This window comes from Rhincodon typus, chromosome 27 (assembly GCF_021869965.1).
Source record: "Rhincodon typus isolate 14 chromosome 27, sRhiTyp1.1, whole genome shotgun sequence".
Taxonomy (NCBI): domain Eukaryota; kingdom Metazoa; phylum Chordata; class Chondrichthyes; order Orectolobiformes; family Rhincodontidae; genus Rhincodon; species Rhincodon typus.
This window is the reverse complement of record NC_063358.1, coordinates 4,259,862-4,281,053: the sequence shown is the minus strand read 5'-3', so window position 1 is coordinate 4,281,053 and position 21,192 is coordinate 4,259,862. Positions and strand designations below refer to the sequence as shown.

General features: G+C 39.1%; 1 protein-coding gene across 4 annotated transcripts in view; it reads right to left on the bottom strand.

Moving 5' to 3' along the window:
- Positions 1-260: 260 nt before the first annotated feature.
- cd164l2 (CD164 sialomucin-like 2) overlaps positions 261-21,192 on the bottom strand; it is a 56,539-nt gene continuing 35,607 nt past the window's right edge. Inside the window, exons 4-6 of one of the 4 annotated variants that reach the window (XM_048613243.1) lie at positions 20,780-20,818; positions 14,717-14,882; positions 261-1,321 (exon numbers count right to left, since the gene is read on the bottom strand). In XM_048613243.1, the coding sequence (XP_048469200.1) occupies positions 1,303-1,321; positions 14,717-14,882; positions 20,780-20,818 (224 nt within the window). In that variant the 3' untranslated portion in view covers positions 261-1,302. Of the gene's footprint in view, positions 1,322-6,446; positions 7,755-14,374; positions 14,883-20,779; positions 20,819-21,192 lie in introns of those variants that run through there. The other 3 variants (XM_048613241.1, XM_048613244.1, XM_048613242.1) reach the window with 3 other exon arrangements.

Below are 21,192 nucleotides of genomic sequence, written 5' to 3'. Positions count from 1 at the left end.
TCAAGAAAGCAACTCAACCTCAAGGGCAACTGGAGATGGGCAATAATTGTTGGACCAGCCAGCGACACCCACATCACAGGAGTGAATTTTGTAAGATCAAAAATTTTGTGCATGCTTTTTGTCCTTTCATTCCGTTTCAAGGGGTGACAAAACATTAAATGACTTGATCTCTACACCATTTGAAGATGCTCCAAGTCTTGTTTAAATGAACAAAGGTATTCTGATCATATTTCAAATAAAAAGCGCAAACAAACCACTACTTATTTTGACAAGTCAAATCTTTATTTCACACAATCACACCAATATAGTGGTATGTTATTACATACCAATAAGTGAAAAAAATACAGAGAACTGTATAATGCTCAAATGATCAAAGTATAGTGCAATCACAATACAAGCAGTTTTCTAAAGATTTTTTGTTCAAAAACCCGTAAAACAGAAATAAATGTATCTAAAACAAACACAGACAATTCATCCAATGTCTATAAGTTTCAACTACCTGACCAATGACAGTTTACGGCAGTTCTCTTCACAAGTGTGAAAGCCACAGAGGTCAAAAGTGCTTTCGGTGAGAGTTATAAATCAAGTTTACATGACCTCAACCAAACCGATGGAACAAAAGAAATTGAAAATGTCTCCAAAATTGTCATCTGCAGCCAGAACAGAATTTCTGAAAGCACCTACCAAGGCCTTAAACATGTCAATAAAGCTAGTGACTCTATAGTAAACAAACAATAATAAAGCTATTGATGTTAGCATTACAGTCAACTTAGTAACTATATTTAAAATGTGTATAAAGGAAAAATATCACTGACTAATTTGCAGATCTTTCATCAGTATTGGCCAATGAAAAGGGAACTAAAACCAAGTAGCCTCACTTTGAAAACTTTGCATGCTTAATTTCTGCATTAATTTACAAAATATTGATTATTTTCTTGCCATTTTAATTAAGGCCCCAAAGGCATCTGTATTCCATACTGGCAGATGGCAATGCAATGTCATACCCACACAATTTTAGTGTGTGAATGTTTTTCTATCGATATGATACTGGTAATCTAAAAGGTATGCCTTAAAATCAATGGAAGGATGGAGGTGTGACGTTTTTTGTTCTCACTCCTTAAAATGTCAAAGGTCCAAAAGCCCCAACTTTGACAGAACTTGCTCCTGCACCAAGTGATATCTGTCCCCTACTTCACTCCTAACTGTGCTCTTCTTCCTCATTGTGTCTCTTTGAAGGCCAAATTAATGGCAACTTGCGGTATTGTTGATGATTGGGTGATGCACTGGCTTTGCATTCCAGGTTCAAATCAGGCCCAGACTCCTGTGGTGAAATGTCATTTAAGATTATCAATTGCACAGGTCCATGTCAAAAACACCCACAAATTTCACAATAGGCTGTTAGAATTTTAACCAATCAATTGCAAACTTTGAGGGCAGTCTGACAGCACAAGTTTAGATAAACCTGAAGCTATTAGGAAACCTTCCTTTCCTCCGTTGTCGAACAATACATTTCTAGATCAGACTAGCATCAGGACTCACTCTAACCTGAGCTAGTGCTAGTTAGCTAAGTTAATTATACTTTTTTTCCTGCCTCCTTATTGATTAATCTCTATGAAAATAACAGGGTTATTTCAATAGTTCTGGTTTGTTGTTAGGTATGATATTTGTTAATGGTTTAAAATGATGAAATGTTAGGAAGTCTACTGTCATTTTAAGAAGTCCTATTTATTGCAAAAAGAAAAATTACATTTCAGGCAGTTCAGCTACTTGGGATGAGGTTTCATTATTTTCAGCAGTTTGCATGTACCTTGGTTATATCACATTTATTTAGCTAGGGTGCATTCCACACTCTAACATGTATCATTTTGGTTTGCAATCCAGAGTGAAATCCGACTGGATCTTTGGCCAGTGCAATTTGATTCTGGAGTCTCTATACCTCAAATGTTTGTGGGTAAATATATTGATAATTGCATAGCACAAACTTGATGGTTCTAGCAGGAATTAAGGCTTACTTTGAGCAAGCCCTGCAACAGGGGTGAAATGGTATTAGTTTAGCCACCAAAATGTACTCCCTCAACATTAGTATTTGGATAGAATCAGAGTCGTACAACACCACTTCCTCAGGAAGTTCTTTCCACACGTGAATCAACTTGTGGTCTAAAAAGTTTGCCTCATGTCTTTTTTTTTTTTTAAAAAAGATCTCTCTCCTCTCACCTTAAAAACATATCCCCTGGTCTTTTTGCAAATGCAGCAAGACCAGAAGTAGAAAACACAATTGGATTGTTGTCCTTGCATGAAGGGCAGGAATTTTAGTTGAGTGTTTAAACTGCAAACATTATTCAGTCATTTTAATTATCTTCTTTGAACTTCAGTGCAACATCATAAAAATAACTGACATTTCTACAGTTCACACCGTTCAGAGGTGAAGGCAATGAAGGTGCATAATGAGCAAGAGTACTATTAACATCAGACATGTCTAAATGCCAGCTGCCAGAAAACTCAATTAACCTTCTGGTTTTTAAAAGAAACTTACTCCTGAAATTTCTAAAAATGTTCCAGGTACAAGATTGAACTCAGACATCTTGAGATTTCATTAAAAAGAGTAGAGTATTAAATGCCCCAGTTGTTATAACCTCGAAGAACAAATGCCACCTTGATACATTGTTAGCCTCTTTCTCCATGTAAAGAGGAAATATTCTGTAAAATTGAGAATTAGTTTGATGACTCCAAATTGCTGTTTTCCATCTATAAAAGTAAAATGAAGGCTAAAACCAAAATTCCAACATTTAAAATCAGCCAAAATTAAATACTGCACAGCATAAATTTGGCAGATAGGTTTAAAAAAAATCTCATTTCCAGATATCAAAGTGGCAATTCTACAATCCTCCTCCCATCTCAGGAAAAATGTCACTCAGACTTTTGGTCGTATAAGCTGTTTCAAAATACACTCTAGTCAATTAGCACAACAGCAGAGGCCCAAAGCTTCCAGTCTCTGCATCGTTCAAGACTGGACATATGACTAAGATGTCGGTTGGAACACCGTGGATCTCCTGATGCATTGACCTACATGGGAATTGACTGGCATCTTCACGATTAACGATGATGCAAACTTTAACAGTCTATATGAATTCTCCGACTTTAAACTGAAGTCTGAGCCTTTGGACCATTAGACTTCTTGAGTAACCTTTTGGATTAATTCATCATAGGACTTATTAGAACATTAGACTACATTCCTGAGTCACTCAGAATGGACTCCCTAGTCATGGTTTCCGACATTAATGCTCTCTCCCACTAACCGGACTACCTTTTCATCCACCGTGTCCAGTCACTTACTCATCCACTCACTTTATCCACTGTAGCAAGTTTTTTTTTGTTGAGTACTTTGAGCTGCTAACCTCTTACAATACCAATAACTTAAATCTTTAAACATAAAAAGCGCACAAAAACAGGCTAAGGCCATTCAGCCCTTCAAGCTTGCTCTGCCATTCGAAAAGATCATGGCTGACCATCCAACTCAGTCCCCTGTTCCCACTGTCTCCCCATATCCTTTGATCCCTTCTACCCTCGGAACTGTATCTAACACAGACTCTACTCTGCTTCGGAGCTCTTCACACTTCTGGAGAGGATGGGCTCAGAAGGAACATGGTGTTTTTAAGACTGGATGGAATTGAATGCAGCAGCGATCCAATCATGACTGAAGGTCCCTGGAAGACCCAGGGCCAGGGAAAAATGAAGCAAACATTTTGTGTACCATAAACAAGAATTATAGCTATTTTTGATTGGTTGAGCAAAGACAAAAAGAAATGATCCTGTCACCTGGAAGCAGTCAATAGAGGTTAACACAGTGAGAAAACATTGAAGGAATGGATAGATTTTTAAATCAGCAATGAGTTGAAGGGTTACAGGGAGCAGGCAGGTAAGTGGAGATGAATGCAGCAATGACTGTATTGAATGATGGAGCAGGCTCAAGGGGCTGAATGGCCTATTCCTGCTCCCATTTCTAGTGAACATTTTAACCCATGCTATTTCTAGAGCTGATTTTTCTAGAAGTATGAAGTTGCAGTACAATGGCAAAAGGTTCAAAAAATAAAAAGGGACCACATGTACATCAAATTGCCAATTTCCAAGTGAAGCATGATCAAATTCCAGTCTTTATACATACAAAACTATGTGATCTGATCCTGTCCAGACAGCAGTCAATCACCCTAAACAAGCTGCCAACCGATGCTATACACTCCTGCTCCAAAAGCCAAATAGAACACGTTTCAGCCATTTTCCCACAAAACAAGTTACGACATTTCAAAGTAATGAATTGGCCATGCAGTCTTTTGCACCTGGCAGAAGTATAAAAAAGTAGTTAGTCTGCCAGTTTTATTCACTAGATTGTGCAATGAAAAGGAATGAGCAGTTTAGTCACTATTTAGTTGGAGTGAGGGAAAATGTTATTGTGCTATAACTTTATAGTACTTTGAATTTGCTCAAAAGATCATTGAAACAAAAGGCCATTATAGGAGAAGACGGCCTTTCCCTAGGGTCATCAGAACAGCTGAATGCAGAGTGAAAACTATCTGAATGCAACAAAAATGAAAAAGTTTCATATATGGAGTAAATATCAACAACCTACATTTATATAACACAACGTCTCAGAGCATCCCAAGGTGTTTCACAGTATTATCAAAGAGAATGGGACAGACACTAAGCTACAAACCAAAAGCTTGGAGCAATTAAAAATAAATCAGCACGTACAGCCATACAGAATTGGAGGATAAACAGAGAATCTGGAGATTAGAGGGAGCTAAGATCATAAAGGATTTGGAATCACGGATGGCAACAAGAAAGGCTACACTAAGCACAGGGGCAACAAAACAGGACTTGGTGTGAATTATGTACAATACAGAGAAGGGTTTAGTTGACTGTTAAGTTTATTTGGGGGAAGGATGAAAAGTCTACAAGGGAAGATTAGAATCAAAGTTCTTTTTCAGTGGATCTGCCTGCCTCAGGTTAGTGCCTGAATAACTGGATCCTGTGGTGATGAGAATACTAAAGCTGTGAGGTCTGATATCCTACATTTAAAGGGTGAAACAGGCTATTGGGATTATTAATCCAGAGATACAGGTAATTCCTGGGGACTAGGTTTGAATGTAGCCATGGTGGGATTTAAGTTTCAAAAAAAAAAAAAAAACAAGCTGGAATGAAGTCTAATGATGATAATGAAACAGTTGTCAATTGTCAGGAAAAACCCATTTGGTTCACTAATATCCTTTTCATTAAATATCCTGCAGGGACGTTCTTACTTTGTCTGGCAAACATGCGACTGCAACCCCTCGGACTCAGCTGCCCCACCCCTTAAGGATGGGCAATAAATGCTGGCCTAGCCAATGGTGCCCACATCCCGTGAAATGAACAAAAAGATTCTTCAAAAACTGCCATTTATATTGTAACTTGTATCCATTCCCTCAACACCCCTGTGCTCACTGACCAAGTTACTAGCTGATCAAACAATATTTTGATTTTTGAATTCTCATCTTTAAAGCATCTAAAAACCAAATCTCCTCAGATTCCCCAAGGTAGCTATGGTCCTAGAATTCTGGCCTCTTCGATATGAGAAATAAAAAAAAAAACCACTGCACTTTTTGGTAGTTACACTATCAGTTACCTAGGACCCAAATCTCTGGAAATACCCCCTAGACCGCTCCCCTTTTTACTCATGCTTCTTTCCTTTACAAGGATTAAAAGCAACTGCTGACCAATGTTTTGGATATTTGACCCAACTCCTATTTCAGGGCAAACACAAGAGGTGTGTTCCAACAAGCCCATACCCAAGGGTCACAAAAGATACAAGGTGGGCCATTTAGCACTGACAGGAGGAGAAATTTCTTCCCCCAGGGAGTGGGGAACCTGTGGAATTCTCTGCCAGAGAAAGCAGTTGCAGCTAAACCATTGAATGTTTTCAAGGAGCAGTTAGATATAGTTTTTAGGGAGAAAGATAGTATGGGGAGGAAAAAGTAGGAACAGAATGCTCAGTTGGATGATCAGACATGATCATAAGAAATGGCAGAGCAGTCTTGGTGGGCTGAATGGCCTACTCCTGCTCCTATTCTATGTTTCTATGTTTAACAGTGTTTTGTGTTATTGGTATTGTCGAGAGGTCAGCAATTCAAAATACTCAAAAAAAAAACCAAAATGGTGTAGTATCACCCAGAAACCAAAAAGATGCTGTAGCTTTTGTTACTGGAATTATTTGACTCACTGCCAGAGTTTAGGCTTCTATTGGTGGTTCAATCCTCTGGCATACACTACAGTTATCAGAAATTGATTTAAAACACTGATTCTTGTAAAATCAATTTTACATTTCATAGTGCAGCATAACCAGAGTTTGCAGCAGATTTCAAACCTTCCCCAAAAGAGTGGAAAAAATTGAAGATTAGATTAAAAAAGGCCCATTGTCATGGCTTTTAGATACATCTTTAATGAATCTAAAACAGCAAAATTCACAAAACAAAAATCCACTTTCAGTAACTAAGCACAACTGAACTGAAAAAGGAAGCTTCCAGCATCTTGCAACACATCAAAAGTACCATCACACTGCAAAGGACTTTTGTTTTAAGCTACTTAAAAGAAAAATGCAATCCAATACAGATGAATTACATGTTACAATTAAAGTCTCAATTTTCAACTCAACTTTTTAAGTCTCGATCCTACCATGCAGAGTTAAAGAAAAACCAATCATGTCAGTATGGTGGTGCTGTGCAGTCCAGATTAAACATCCCGTTAATCTTTAGATCGGTCCGTGAACAATTTGACCTACATTCCTGTCCAATTACAGCACTGTTTTGCCAATTCTACATCAAAAAAAAGATGGTCACACTTGGTCACAATATTCATAAATGGAATAGCAATTGGAGGTAGTTTTGGTTCACATTTAGGTAGATTTGGGAATTTAAACATTAAGTGCATCACAACTTCAGCAGAACCAGTTTGCAGTAAAAGCAGAAAAAGTGCAATTTGATTTGAGGTTTTGAGAGCAGAATGAAAATCTTCTGATGATCATCAGGGAAAGGGGTTGGGAATTGAAAAAAAAAAATCAGCAATTTCACCACAAATTTAAAAAATGGATAAACCAAACAAATACATAACAGAACAGCAGGAGGTCCCATTGTGAATATACTGCATGTGTACTGGCTGGCATATAGGAGTATGGTACATAAATTTCAGTCTTCCAAATAGCTTTTAAATATGTTGATTCTTAAATTTTGAGAATTATATTGGTCTGTTAGTTTCACTCTGTTCTCAGAACTTTATGCAAGTTTTCAGAAGCCAGTACAAGTGATATTTAGCCTCAAATCTAAAATTAAACATTTACACATTTAGATCTTTAAAAAACTCAAAAGCAAAGGGTCTGCATAAAGATCTTTTATTGGAAAAAAAAAAGAACATGCCACTTTGTGTAGTCTGGTCCATAAAAGCACCAAACTATTAACCAGATCTTTTCACTAAATCTCCTAATATAATATCATCTGAATACAGTGCTATTGAGGGTCATAGCACAAACCATTACTCCTGGATGCACTCTAGCTTTTGCAGCCAATTCAATCCACCACACCAAAGGCAAACAGAATCTTAAATTTCCTCCACTAAAATGCAATGTAAATGTGGCATTAGTGAAGACAGCGTCATTTAATAATGTTTGCTGGGAAACGAGCAGATTTTTTTGGCCACTTCAAAGCCAGTTCTTCCATCCTGGTGATTATATCCTATTCCAACAGAAGAGATTTGTTTTAATTCACCAAAAAAAAACCATCGCAGCAGTGAAATATCTTAACATTATACACAATAAATTTTAAATGAAGAGACAGCATTCTTTGCCCATTGTACAAAGTACAATTTATAAATATACACCAATCTTTAAAAGTTCTCCAACTTCAAATGTTAAACAATCACAGCATTCCCAGACCCCATCTCCTCTTTTCTAGATTGCTCTCTACTGGGAATACACTGAAAGCAATAGTTGTTGCTGTGAATCCAAACAAAAAGGTGTTAATTACTAATCTACCAGTTTGCAGATTACAAATCTACTAAACTGCCAATTTGCAAACACGAAATACAGCAGAGGTAAAATCAGAAGGTCGTATCAAAACCAAGTTCAAATGAATAAATGAAGTAGACGTTGATTACAGTGTGAAAACATCAGAAAATGGATTTACATACAGGAGCCAAAGTAGGAGGGCAATAGCTGAATATTTTAATTAAAAAAGAGAGGGACCTCAAGTGGACATTGCTAAATGTGCAATTACAGATCTTCAAGGCAATTGCGAGCAGGCAAGTAGTGCTGGGCTTGTTATCACTGTTCACACCCAAATCAGCAAATAAAACAATGGCAGAACTGGTTAAAAAAAAACACACCATCTTATGTTAGAACAGGCAGAGTAGGACACTAGCAAAAATTGTCGTAATTGTCAAACTAATCTGAAATAGAAAAACTCCAATTTAGCAAGAAATGCAAGGTTCTGCTCACTTTCCTGGATGATTCATTTTGCCATCAACCACACAGATTTAAACGTTTACACCATAAGTAATTAGGATTTGGAAAGCATTGCCCAATAGTGGACATGATCTAATAGTGGTTTCCAAAACAAAAGAAAAGGAACTCAAAAAGGAAAAACAAAATACTGGGACAGGAGGGAGGTCTAATGTAGGACTCTTCAAAAAAGAACCTCAAACAGCTAAATTGCCTCCACTATGAACCCTTCAAGTATACAGGCAGAAACAGTACATACTGTACTATTGTGCTGACACTCTATACTTTGTTTGAAGCAAAGTAACTGTTTTTGCTAGCTGTCATTTACTGCTTTGTGTCACAGAACTAGGTGTTGCTCAATAAGAGATAACGTCATTTCAAACAGCACAAGGCAAGTGTAATACAGAGCACAGGTTTTAAAAAAGGACAAACATAGTTGGCAGACACCACACAATAACATGCTCACTTGGCAGTGCTGGATAGGATTATGGCATAATAATAAAATTACAACAGTGGCAAATAGGATTCAGGGCGAGCTTGCCAATTTGATACAAAATTGGCTGAACAGCAGACAGAGCGGTGGTGAACCATTATTTTTTGGACTGGAGGCCTGTGACCAGTGGTGTTCCACAGGGATCAGTGCTGGGTCCTCTTTGGTTTGTCATTTATGTAAATGATTTAGATGAAAATATAGGAGGCATGCTTATAAGTTTGTGACGACACCAAAAGTGGTGGTATAGTGGACAGTGAAAAAAAATTAAGAGATTACAATGAGATCTTGATCAATTGGGTCAATGGTCTGAAGAGTGGCAGATGGAGTTTAATTTGGATAAATGCGAGGTATTGAATATTGGTAATATAAACAAGGGTAGGATTTGAACAATTAAAAGTAGGGCCTTGGGTAGTTTTGTAGAACAGAGAGCTAGGGGCTCAGGTATGAAATCCTTTGAAATTTGCGTCAGCTATAGACAGGGTGGTTAAGGCAGCATTTAGCACACTTGCCTTCATAGCTCAGACCTTTGAGTATAGGAGTTGGGATGTCATATTGAGGTTGTACAGTATGTTGGTGAAGCCTTTTCTGGAGTACTGTGTGCAGTTCTGGTCACCCTGTTACAGTAAGGATAATATTAAACTGGAGAGACTTTGGAAGAGATTTACCAGGAATGGAGGTTTTGAGATATAAAAATAGTTTGGGATGTTTTTCTCTGGAATGTAGGAGGATGGGTGACCTTATAGGAGGTTTATAAAATCATGAGGGGCATAGATAGGTGAATCACAAAAAAGGTCTTTTCCCTAGGGTGGGGGCATTACTTAAGGTGAGAAGAGAAAGATTCGTTAACCAGGAGGTGGGGCAGGTTGTTTTTTTTTTGAAGAACAATACAGTGGTTTGTGTGGAATGAACCTCCAGAAGAAATAACAGATGCAGGTACAGTTATGATGTTTAAAATACATTTGGGTAAGTATATGAATAAGAAAAGATGTTGATAGATATGGGCCAAGTGTAGCAGGTGGGACTAATTTCGTTTGGGATTCTAGTCAGCATGGACTAGTTGGACTGAAGAGTCTGCTTCTGTTCTGTACGACTATGACCTGTTTAATTCAGCGTCTGTAAAAGTCAAAGTGGAATCATGCTGGGAACATGGTTTCTGACATCCTTCTCCCACTACACCACACCTTGTTCACAGTTTAAAATCTAAAAGGTGATAGACGTAGAAGTTACCCAACTCCCACAAATACACAACTGTCAGGTCCCTACCCACTCTGCTTGGACTGACAGACACACAAGACCCTTTGACTGACTCTACACAGTGAGTAGCACAGACTGTGGCAGGGTGCAATTCTTTCAGAAAAACAGAACCACAATATTAAAGGATTTCACTCCTAGGACTGCTACTTAGACAAATCAGCTAACAAACTATAATTCTCAAACTTAAAATTATCAAGGCATTCTCCAATAAAACCAAATCACATTACAGGTTTGAACAAAAAGTTGCTTGAGCCACATTAAAAAAGGTGCTGTTCTTTAAATTATAATCGAACACTGTATGCAAAAAAATGTCAAAGGATTGGGTTCACGATCATGATTGTCCGAAACACATCACATTCAGATAGTTCAAAGCCAACAATCTAAATGTTCAGACTTCAATACCATCAGTGCTTCGTCAGGGTGCACGCTCCTTCAGAATGACACAAAAGTAAAGGCAGGACATTGTCCTGTTAAGACGGATTGTATCGAATCACACTGCAGACAGTTCACAGCAGCACTAGTGCTGTATCCAAACAAGCTCTGACAGCAGGTCCCAAAGTAGACCATAGAAGGGAGAGATCGCTCTTGTTTGAGAGATAACCACGTTCTACATCAACAATTTTCCTTTTAAACATGGTACACTATCGTACCAATTAGCAAAGAATTTTAAAACACAACATTATATATTTCACTCTTGCTCAATTACAGTCTGCAAATCATAATACTGAATAATGATTAATAAACACTGGACAGGGGTCTATAGATGTGAAGCTGGAAAAGCAGAGCAGGTCAGACAGCTTCCGAGGAGCAGGAAAGTCAACGTTTCAGGCCGAAACCTAATGAAGGACTTTGGACTGAAACATTGACTTTCCTGCTCCTCGGATGCTGTATGGCCTGCTGTGCTTTTTCAGCTTCACACCTATAGACTCTGGCTTCCAGCATCTGCAGTCCTTGCTGTCTCCAAGTCACTAGACAGGAATCTATTCAGCTTTCACTGAAAACGTGCAGATTAAAAAAAGGAAGCAAGCTCTAAGGCTTTTGTTGGGTAATAGTTGGTATCAAATGCCGAAATCATTTGCTGCGGTTTACCAGTCAGAAGGTCAGGCCATCATTGGCACAGTTGAGTTACTGAAAAACAAGACTGGACCAAATGGCAGAAAAATAGAATTATTACTCATCCAAATACATGAAGCTCTCACCCTCAGGCGTTAGGGTTAGTGGACTAGATTTTCAATAGGTGGACAGGAAGAAAGTGAATAAGAACAAATCCAAAGACAAAATACCCTAACATCTTCAAACCAAATGTTTATAATTACACTGGAGGATAGCCTGAGGGTAAGTTTTGAACCCAGCTCTAGTCAACAAAATAGAAAAAAAAAAGGAATCTTAAAAAAAAACACAGGGAAAAGAAACCCAAGTAGGAAAACTAATTTGTGTTCAATCCTAGTTCCATTTTACTGAGCAACCCAAAAAATAAAATCGGAAAGTTAACAAACTGTTGTATTGACAACTTGCAAGAAAGTTCTCCTGTTTGTCTTCCGAATCAAGATCTCCAGAATAAATGCAGATTAAAAAAAAATTACGGGACATCACCTTTTGTACTAGCCCAATGTTTGAGTAATGAGCAGTCGTCAAAGTACTAAATGTATCTTTTTAAAATCACGATGTTTCCCTGCAGAAATTGTAATCTCAAATTTAAATGGTGAATCATTGTAAACAGAATCATGACAAATGCACAGCACACAAAAAAATGCACTGTTAGTGCACATTGTAAAGACATTAAAAGCAAATGGAATTTTGTTTGCTTGTCCGCTTGAAGGGCAAAACTATTACTTCCTTTATAGGCGAGTCATGTCGTAGCCAGTTCTTACACAATCTACTGTGCCTCCTCACTACTTGCAGCATGCGTTAAGATGGAACAAAAAAGAGAGACAAATGAAGCAGACAGACAATGCAAGCCAGCACACAAACTACAGCAGTACCTTCACATTACAAACAAACATAATTAATGTTGGCATCAATGAATAAATCTTCTATTGCTCAAGGAGGAAGAACCAATTCACTTCTTCCCCTACCTCACCCAACAACAATCTAAAAAGGTTTGACAAATGCCAACCAATGGAGACAGAACTGGATGTCGCAAGGATTTCTTCATATTTCCCCAACCGTTCTCTGATGAAATGTCATTCAGGTAGCAAGTTATTAATATTAAAAAAGTCAGTCTACATTACTCTGTACATCCCTTCCACTTCACTCCTAAAGACCGTCAACTGGAATTTTAAAAAAAAATTAGAGGAACAGATTTAAAAACAAAATTTTGTCAGGGAACGTTACAATTATATTATGATGACCTTCTAATACCATGTGGGAGCCAAAAGCCATTTGGAGTCTTGAACAAACCATTAAGAGGTTGCAAGTATAAGTGGCCAGTTTTAATCTGTGGTCCAAAAGCAGAAATTAAGGAAATGGCTGAACAATGCTCTATGTCCTATTGTGGTAAGGTACTCCTTACCTCCTCCTCCCAACCTATCTTCTGTATTTAAAAAAAGTTTTCCTAACTACCGTCAAGTCCGAGGAAGGGTCACTGGACCCGAAACATTAACACTGCTTTGTCTCCACAGATGCTGCCAGACTTGCTGAGCTTTTCCAGCAATTTCTATTTTTGTTTCCAATTTCCAGCATCTGCAGTTCTTTCAGTTTTTATAATGCATTTGAATGACTCACAGAATGGAACCAAACACTAACAAATTGGAGCTCCCAGTGCAATTGAGTACATGACTAATCTTGGCCAAATTCAAGATGTCCTGATGCTCCCCATAATTTATTGTACGTACACACGCCCATACACACACCCTTCAACAGGCAAGTCAACAGGTAAGTAAACAGCAAAAGAAAACAAAGGGAATTGCACATGTTTGGCTATGGCCTTCAATAAAGAGAAGAGAAGAGCAAACCACACAAACAACATGCCAGGAGGTTCACTGGTGAAGACGACTTTCAGTTAAAGTAACCAGAGTTGTTCAAACCCACCAGGCTCGCGTCAGTCTCATCAGCCAAAAAAGGTGGTCAATACACAAGGATTAGGAGTGCAGGTGCAAACTCAATCTTTGCTGACTTCTTTTATTGCAATTATCTTTACACTAGAAAACTAACTGGAAGATCTTTTGGATTGAATGCATAAACCCAAGGTGTAACACCGCGCATTGAAGTGATACTGCACATTAGGGAGCTGTGGGATTATAGTTTAACTATAGTTTATTAGTGAGACTGCCTAGACATCACTCGAAGACTATGGAAATGAATGTTAGAAGCCACTTGTTGTACTGATCTGATTCTTAACACTGCACCACAAGGACACATGACACCAAATAATGAAGGGCTTTTGGCACATGGCAACTGCTCTATTCAACATAACCCTACAGTCTCATCACAGCACTTTTATTTCACTTCTTTCCAAATTGGAGAGATTCCATTAGCCGCCACTTCACGAAAGGCTCTTTCAGGTACTTGTTCCAAATTTTCCTTTTTTTTTGAAGCTGTGCTGCCTTTGATCAAGTCCAGTGTGTCTTTCCTTCGGGTTCCTTTCCTGAAGGAGGGTCACTGGACTGGAAACATTAACTCTGCTGCCAGACCTGCTGGAGTTTCTCCAGCAATTTCTACTTTTTGTTTCAGATCTTCAGAAACCAGAACTGCAGATGTTCTGTTGTGTCAGATGTTTCTCTTGCAATTGAAGATGTTGTGCTGTATTTACTAAAATATAATTGCCCACTGAATCCCAAGTGAGGATTTAACACTTCACAACTGTATTTGTAATTTAAAATTACAGTTAATTACCTACTTTTTTAGTTCACTTAAATTCTATATCTCCCAAGCCCTGACCTCATATTCCAGCTCCTCTCCCACTTTAGCCCAGTGTGAGAAACAGTCTTCCTAATTCCCTAATTACTTAAATTTGAAAGCAATGGATCAATTCCTCTTGTATCCCACTCAGTTCTTGGTCTCTCCAATTGTTCTGATCAATTCCAAGAGAGAATTTTATCCAGAATTCTCATCAAGATTATAAAATATTTAGTATTTCTTGTCATTTTAAAAAAGGAAGACAGGGCAAGTTGGAGATTGAGGAAGTTTTCTTTATTGAAAAATCTTACTTGCATGAATTTTTCTGGGACCTATTGTAAGCCCACCAATAACCTATTTATAAAGCACATTTACCTGCTCTTTTCTGCACATAACATAGGATCAATACTTTTGAACAAATAAGAAAAGTTACAACATTTTTTAGCATCAGCAAACAAACCATGCAGGAGGAAGCACATGCAACATCAATACTAAAACTAGCAGCAAACAAGAGGTTGGGGGGTTTAAAAAAAAAGAATAAATAAATGAAGTCCACTGCACAGCATGACAAGAATGATCTGCATGCCACATTCAGAAGGTGGGTTGGTTCTTACAGAGTTTGGTAGGTTCCATCTCGTGCTTTGAAGAACTTGACTGCAAAGAAAAACGCTGCCTCAGCTCCCAGAACTAAGACAATCCCTCCGATGAAACTGGCTGGGTCAAAGCTGGAGGGTGAATACACAGGAGTCGTCGTTGGAATCTCTGTGGTAGTATCGGATTCTACAAAGAAAGGAAAAACATCCACATTTAAAAAAGCTTCACAAACAGTTTACACAATTAAAACAGTCTTTTCCCCAGGTGACCATTCCCTGGTATCTGGTCATCTCCAACAATAAGAGGTAGTGGATAATGATTGCTTGAGGTAGCTCATTGTCACCAAACCCCCTGTGTCTTTTGGGCCCACTTAGTAATTAGTGGTAGATGATACACCACTGTGCAGCATCTATGGAAGAGATACTGTTCTTAGATAATAAAGAGGACTTGTTGTACGACAGCAGTAGTACCTTTGCTTAGCCGTGATTACTAGGATCTTAGTGAGCTGGTACAGGTACATCTTCTCCCTTGGAAAGGTTAGAGCTCCCTATCGTAACTGACAGACAGACATCAGTAGAACGGTTGCAGTAACTGCAACAAACATTGATCCCTTCAGAATCAATCACTGCCTTATACAACAGCCTCTTAACTCACATCACTATTATACTGTAGGAGCTGATCAATTTGGTTATACATGTGAACGTCCCATATCCAAATACACTGTGGTTTGAGTGGAAGAGATATGCTGGAAGCGGGATCACAGACCCTTCAGACATCTGGCAATTCTCTGCTCCAGAAAGAGGCCTGGTCCCAAATTTGCTGGATTACAGAGGCACAACCTGTACTTCCCTGGTCAGGTATAAATAAAGCATTTTGAACATGGCTACTTACAGCGACTCCACATGGAGTGTCTTTTCTCAGCAAAGTAAATCACAGTCACCTGGGTCAGCTCTTCAAGTTAAATTAACTGGTGCATTAACAGAAACAAAACTCCTAAAATCATTCCTTCCTCTCAATATTAAGTGATACTACACAAAAGCATGCATTGGAAAGAGATTCCCAATGATCACCCCCCCGAACTAAACCCTCTTCCTATCAATACTCCCACACAACAGCAAGTAAATAACTAACCAGGTACAAGTCCCAACAAGTTTAATTAATAATCAGTGGAGAGCTAGATTGCCCAAGGCTGCTTCCAGTGTTTACAACAGAAACCAAAACAGTCAGAGTCACACTCTTCAGTCTTTACTGCCTCCTGCAGGTTCAATCTGCACTACTTTTTTTTCTGGAAAATGCATATTGAGACAATATAATTCAACAAAGGGGGAAAGGATGAAGGTTAGTTAGAATGCTTTGTTCAATGAGGATTTTCAAAAGCAAAACATAGGGACTAAAAGCAACATTTCTTTAAAGGCATCTAACAATGCAGCCCACACCAGCACATGCAGATATTGTAAAAACCTGCCTTCTGGGCATTAAAATGGGCAACAAGAAATAGATTTTGGTAAAGCCTTTAGTGTAAAGTTCCGCAATTCAGCATTCAACTTGCACTAATGAGCATGGTCACTAGTTATTCTGCAGAATAAACCAATTAGAAAGTTTACATTAAAAAAGTGAACTGCAGATGCTGGAAATCAGAACAAAATCAAAAATTGCTGGAAAAACTCAGCAGGTCTGGCAGTATCTGCGGAGAGAAAGAGTTAATGTTTCGGGTCCAGTGACCCTTCCTTAAATTAGAAAATGTACTCAATTTTGCAACTGCTACAACAGTCACAGGTGAAAGAGTAAAGTCACTACAGTCTTCCCAGCCCATAAGGCTGTTCTCAATAGGAGAAGTGACTGGTAGTGGTTTAACTAGAGGGTCACCACACCTCAGGTGAGGAGAGGGGTTGAGGGGGCAGGACCTTCATATACAACAGCTACAATTGGCAGGATGAGAGGAGATAAGATGAGACTGGAGGCTCAAAACTGGAGAGTTTGTGGAGGAAATCCTTTGAATATCTTTTTTGAAAGAAAATGTATTGTTGTATCTTGGATACCAAAAGCCGTTTGCTTCCAAGTTTGAATAAAAACTTGGATTACTGAATGTTTAAGAGATAGTAAGAACTACAGATGCTGGAGAATCTGAGATAACAAGGTGTAGAGCTGGATGAACACAGCAGGCCAAGCAGCATAGCTGACGTTTGGGGCCTAGACCCTTCTTCATTTCTGAAGAAGGGCCTAGGCCCGAAACATCAGCCTTCCTGCTCCTCTGATGCTGCTTGGCCTGCTGTGTTCATCCAACTCTACACCTTGTTTATCTCTATTACTGAATGTTTAGACTTATTTCTGTACATCTTAGTTGCTACCTTGTGAATGCTTCACCAGGAGAACACCAATGGTGTCAATGGACACCCTGTCAGTTTGATTATCCGTTACGAATATGGAGCATGCGTGATTTGGCCATTTCAGTGACCTGATGCAGGCAAGTTAACGAGTAGTTTTGTGTGTTGACCAGTATCCAATCTGTATCGGAGAGTCAGGGAAGCCAAGTGTTTGGGCACTTCTGCACATGACCTCACACTTTTAGAGGAATATAAGGGACACATGTTTAGAATTTGTGCATTTAACCTTGCAGGGCACTTTCTCCAGATTAAGTGGTTCCCCTGGTTGCAGTTGTAAACATATTTTCTAATTGGAGCACTTAGTAGAACATCGTATAGCTGCAGGCACAACATGGACTCCTCATTACCTACAGATCTTCGTGATAAAAAAAGTTTGAGAGCAGGAGTCTGAGGAAAGGGAGGGAGGGCAGAGAAATGGGAAGAAAAAAAGTGAACCAAAACGTGAAACCAAGACAATTGTCCATCCTAGCCAGGAGAAAGAATCTGGGGAAAAAAGAAAAAAGTGTAGTACGCACTATTTAATAACCAAGAGCAGGATTTCTAGAACATGTTTGGTATTTGTTCTAGTGCATCAGGTCCCAGTATCTCAGGGGTATCCTGCCCAAATGATCCAGCTGGAGACTGAGTACTGGTCTGTTCAGACACAAAGACCTACAGGGGAAATCCATGACCCTAAGTAGACATCAACCTTGAATTTATGGCAGATGATAATGGGTACACTTGATCAAACTTACGTTAATTAACTGTATCAACTTCAAAAGATGAAAGATCCTCAAACAGTCACTGTCATAAGTGAGGAATTCTGTGTGTTCAGTCACAAGATAACTAATCGATTTTAAGGCTATATTGGCCCAGAATGATTGAATATTTCCTCAGTAGTGTTAGAAGGCTACAGAGGTTCAATAGTTAGATTTACTACTTAAGCAGGATGCAATTGAAATGATTTCCCAACTCACTTTAAACCAAACCATTTTAAATTTCTTTCAAAAACATGACTCCATATGTAGCAATAAATTCCTTAAGTTAATTATGTCACCTTCAATTACTACCAGTGAATAAAAAAAAAAAAAGTTATTCAATTAAACTTCCAGAACTGAGTGATTTATTTTCAACATCTCAGGTCTTTACTCAATTAAGCAAGTTTGTCAGACTGGAAATTGTCTTTCTCAATGCAATTTAAAGCTGTGAAAATTACATAGGGCTATGGTGAGGTGTTATTTTTACCTCTTTCAAGAGAAGATAAATGATACTGCAGGCTACTAAACCGATCAGCGGGTGTGCAACATTTGAGATCATTACTGCTGTAGTAAGCAAAGAGTCAGCAAGTTGTTTGTTGCTGTACAAGTACAGCCAAATGCCTGGAACATGCTAACTGAATGCAGCACATTTCTCCAGAGTAGGTAACCTTCACCAAGTCTGTAGAAGAGTATAGGGTCTGCAGACGTAGTTTGTTATAATCAGAATGATACAGCATAGAAGAGGTTGTTCAGACAATCAAATCTGCACCAATATAAAACTCATCTAAAATCTACAGTAGACAGTGTTGGAGTTGGAGTTGGAGGAGCACAGCAGACCAGGCAGCAGAGGAGCAGGAAAGTTGACTTTTTTTTCCCCCAAGGGTCCCGACCTGAAAAGTCAACTCTCCTGCTCCTGATGCTGCCTGGCCTGCTAGCATTCCTCCAGCTCCACACTATGTTGACTCGGACTCCAGCATCTGCAGTTCTTGCTATCTCTAAATCTACAGTAGTCCCACTTTCCAACTCATAGCCTGAGATGTTATGTTATTTCAAGTGTTCATCCAAGTACTTCATAAAAGATTGAGATTTTGTTTACTATTCATTTGTGGGACGTGGCATCGCAGGTTGGCCAGCATTTATTGCCCATCCCTCGTTGCCCTTGCAGGTGGTGGTGAGCTGCCCCCTTGAACCATTGCAGTCTGCCTGCTGTGGGTTGACATACAATGCCATTAGGGAGGGAATATGTTGACCCCGGTGGCAGTGAAGGAATGGTGATATATTTCCAAGTCAGAATGATAGATGGCTTGGATGGGAACTTGAAGATAGTGTTGTTTCCATATTTCTGCTGCCCTTGTCCTTCTAGACGGAAGTGGTCGTGGGTTTGGAAGGTGCTGTCTAAGGATCTTTGGTGAATTTCTGCAGTGCATCTTGTAGACAGTACACACTGCTGCTACCGAGTGTTGGTGGTGGAGGAAGTGGATGCTTATGGATGCTTTGTCCTGGATGGTGTCGAGCTTCGAGTGTTGTTGGGGCTGCGCTCATCCAGGGAAGTGGGGAGTATTCCATCACATTCCTGTCTTGTGCCTTGTAGATGGTGGACAGGCTTTGAAGAGCTAGGAGGGGAGTTACTCACTGCAGTATTCCTAGCTTCTGACCTGCTCTTGGAGCCACTCTGTTAATGTGGTGAGTCCAGTTGAGTTTCTGGTCAATGATAACCCTCAGGATGTTGATAGTGGGGGATTTAGTGATGGTAACACCATTGAATGTTAAGGGCAGAACCCAGATGGGGTGTCATTAAGCAGCTGCTGCTTGATACTGTATCCCCCGTGCCACCACTTCTGCTGGGTCTTTCCTGCCGATGGGACACATTCAGGGATGGTGGTGGTGGTGGTGGTGTCTGGGACATTGTCATATGCATGGAATCATACCTTACAGACAAGGTCAGGCTGTTGCTTAATTAAATCGGAGAGACAGTTCTCCCAATTGTAGCACTAACCCCCAGATGTTCGCTAGGAGGACTTTGCGCAGCAGGGTCATTTCTGCTGCTGTCTAGGTCAATGCCAGGTGATCCGTCCAGTTTAATTTCTTGAGACTTTAGCTATAAAGAATCCAGATTCTTGTGGTGAATACCAATACTGTTTTATCCAATGTGCAATGCATTGGCAAATATACTTGCATTAAAAGAAAAGTCACAAGAGCTGCCCTGATTATCTGTGGAAAGAAGGTGCTTTTATCTTTTTCAAAGAATGGGCGATATTTGGCTATAAAAATTCAATTAGTCTACATTGTGTTTAAATGGTCCATTAAAATATTGATTGGCAGATGGTAAACACCTTGGAAAGATTTTACCAATACCGCACATCCTCATTTTACAGCAGAAGTCTTGTCCAGTCTAAAGACAAAATATATACTTTTATAAACTTGCAGCTTTCTGGGCAGCCTATTCATTTAGGGGATGAGTGCATGTTATTCTATCCAGCTATTACATCCGTTTAATTTGGCATCATGTTTGGCACAGCTTCGTGGGTTGAAGAGTCTGTTCCTGTCCTGTACGTTCTGTTCTATTTGCATCTGAATTGTGACAAATTAAACTAGTTTTTTTTTTAAAAAAAATAATTTTTTGATTTTTGAAATGCATCAAAACTCCCATGTTAATGCCTAACTTTTATAAAGGTAATGCAAACATTCCTTCTGCAGTCTGTTTTCACCCATCAACAAGATGCAAGGTCAGTTTCTCCCAAACTTGCATCCAGACAAACAGCAGCGCTTAGGATGCAGTGAAAGGATTACAATTCTTCAAAAATTAAGTCTATCCCAATGAAAAAACAGTTCAATAATACATTTACAGCACAAGAAACCCCAAACAAACCAGGATTTCTTGTTGAGTGTTAGTATTACATAATCCGCAGTACCTCCTACTGTTAATAAATAGGACATATCACTCAGTGAATACATAATGTACCTGCAGCAGTGGACAAAGCTTCTTTAGCAGTAGTCGCAACTGTTGAGGGGGGATGGGGGAGGAGAAAAATGTAAAAAAAATTGATTAGTATAGAAATTAAATCCCCTCTTAAATTTTTAGTTTGCATTTCTATTTCCACCACTGAAAAAAAAAAAGTACTTAAACTGTTATTTTTGTTGACAAATTAAACAACCACGTACCTGCGTGGTGGAAGAGAAGGTGCCGGGGGTTTCGGGGGCGGGGGTGAAGGGAAAAAAAAAGTAGCACTACAATTCCTCAGAGATAGTAGGAACTGCAGATTCTGGAGACTCAGATAACAAGGTGTAGAGCTGGATGAACACAGCAGGCCAAGCAGCATCAGAGGAGCAGGAAGGCTGACGTTTCGGGCCTAGACCCTTCTTCAGAAATGAAGG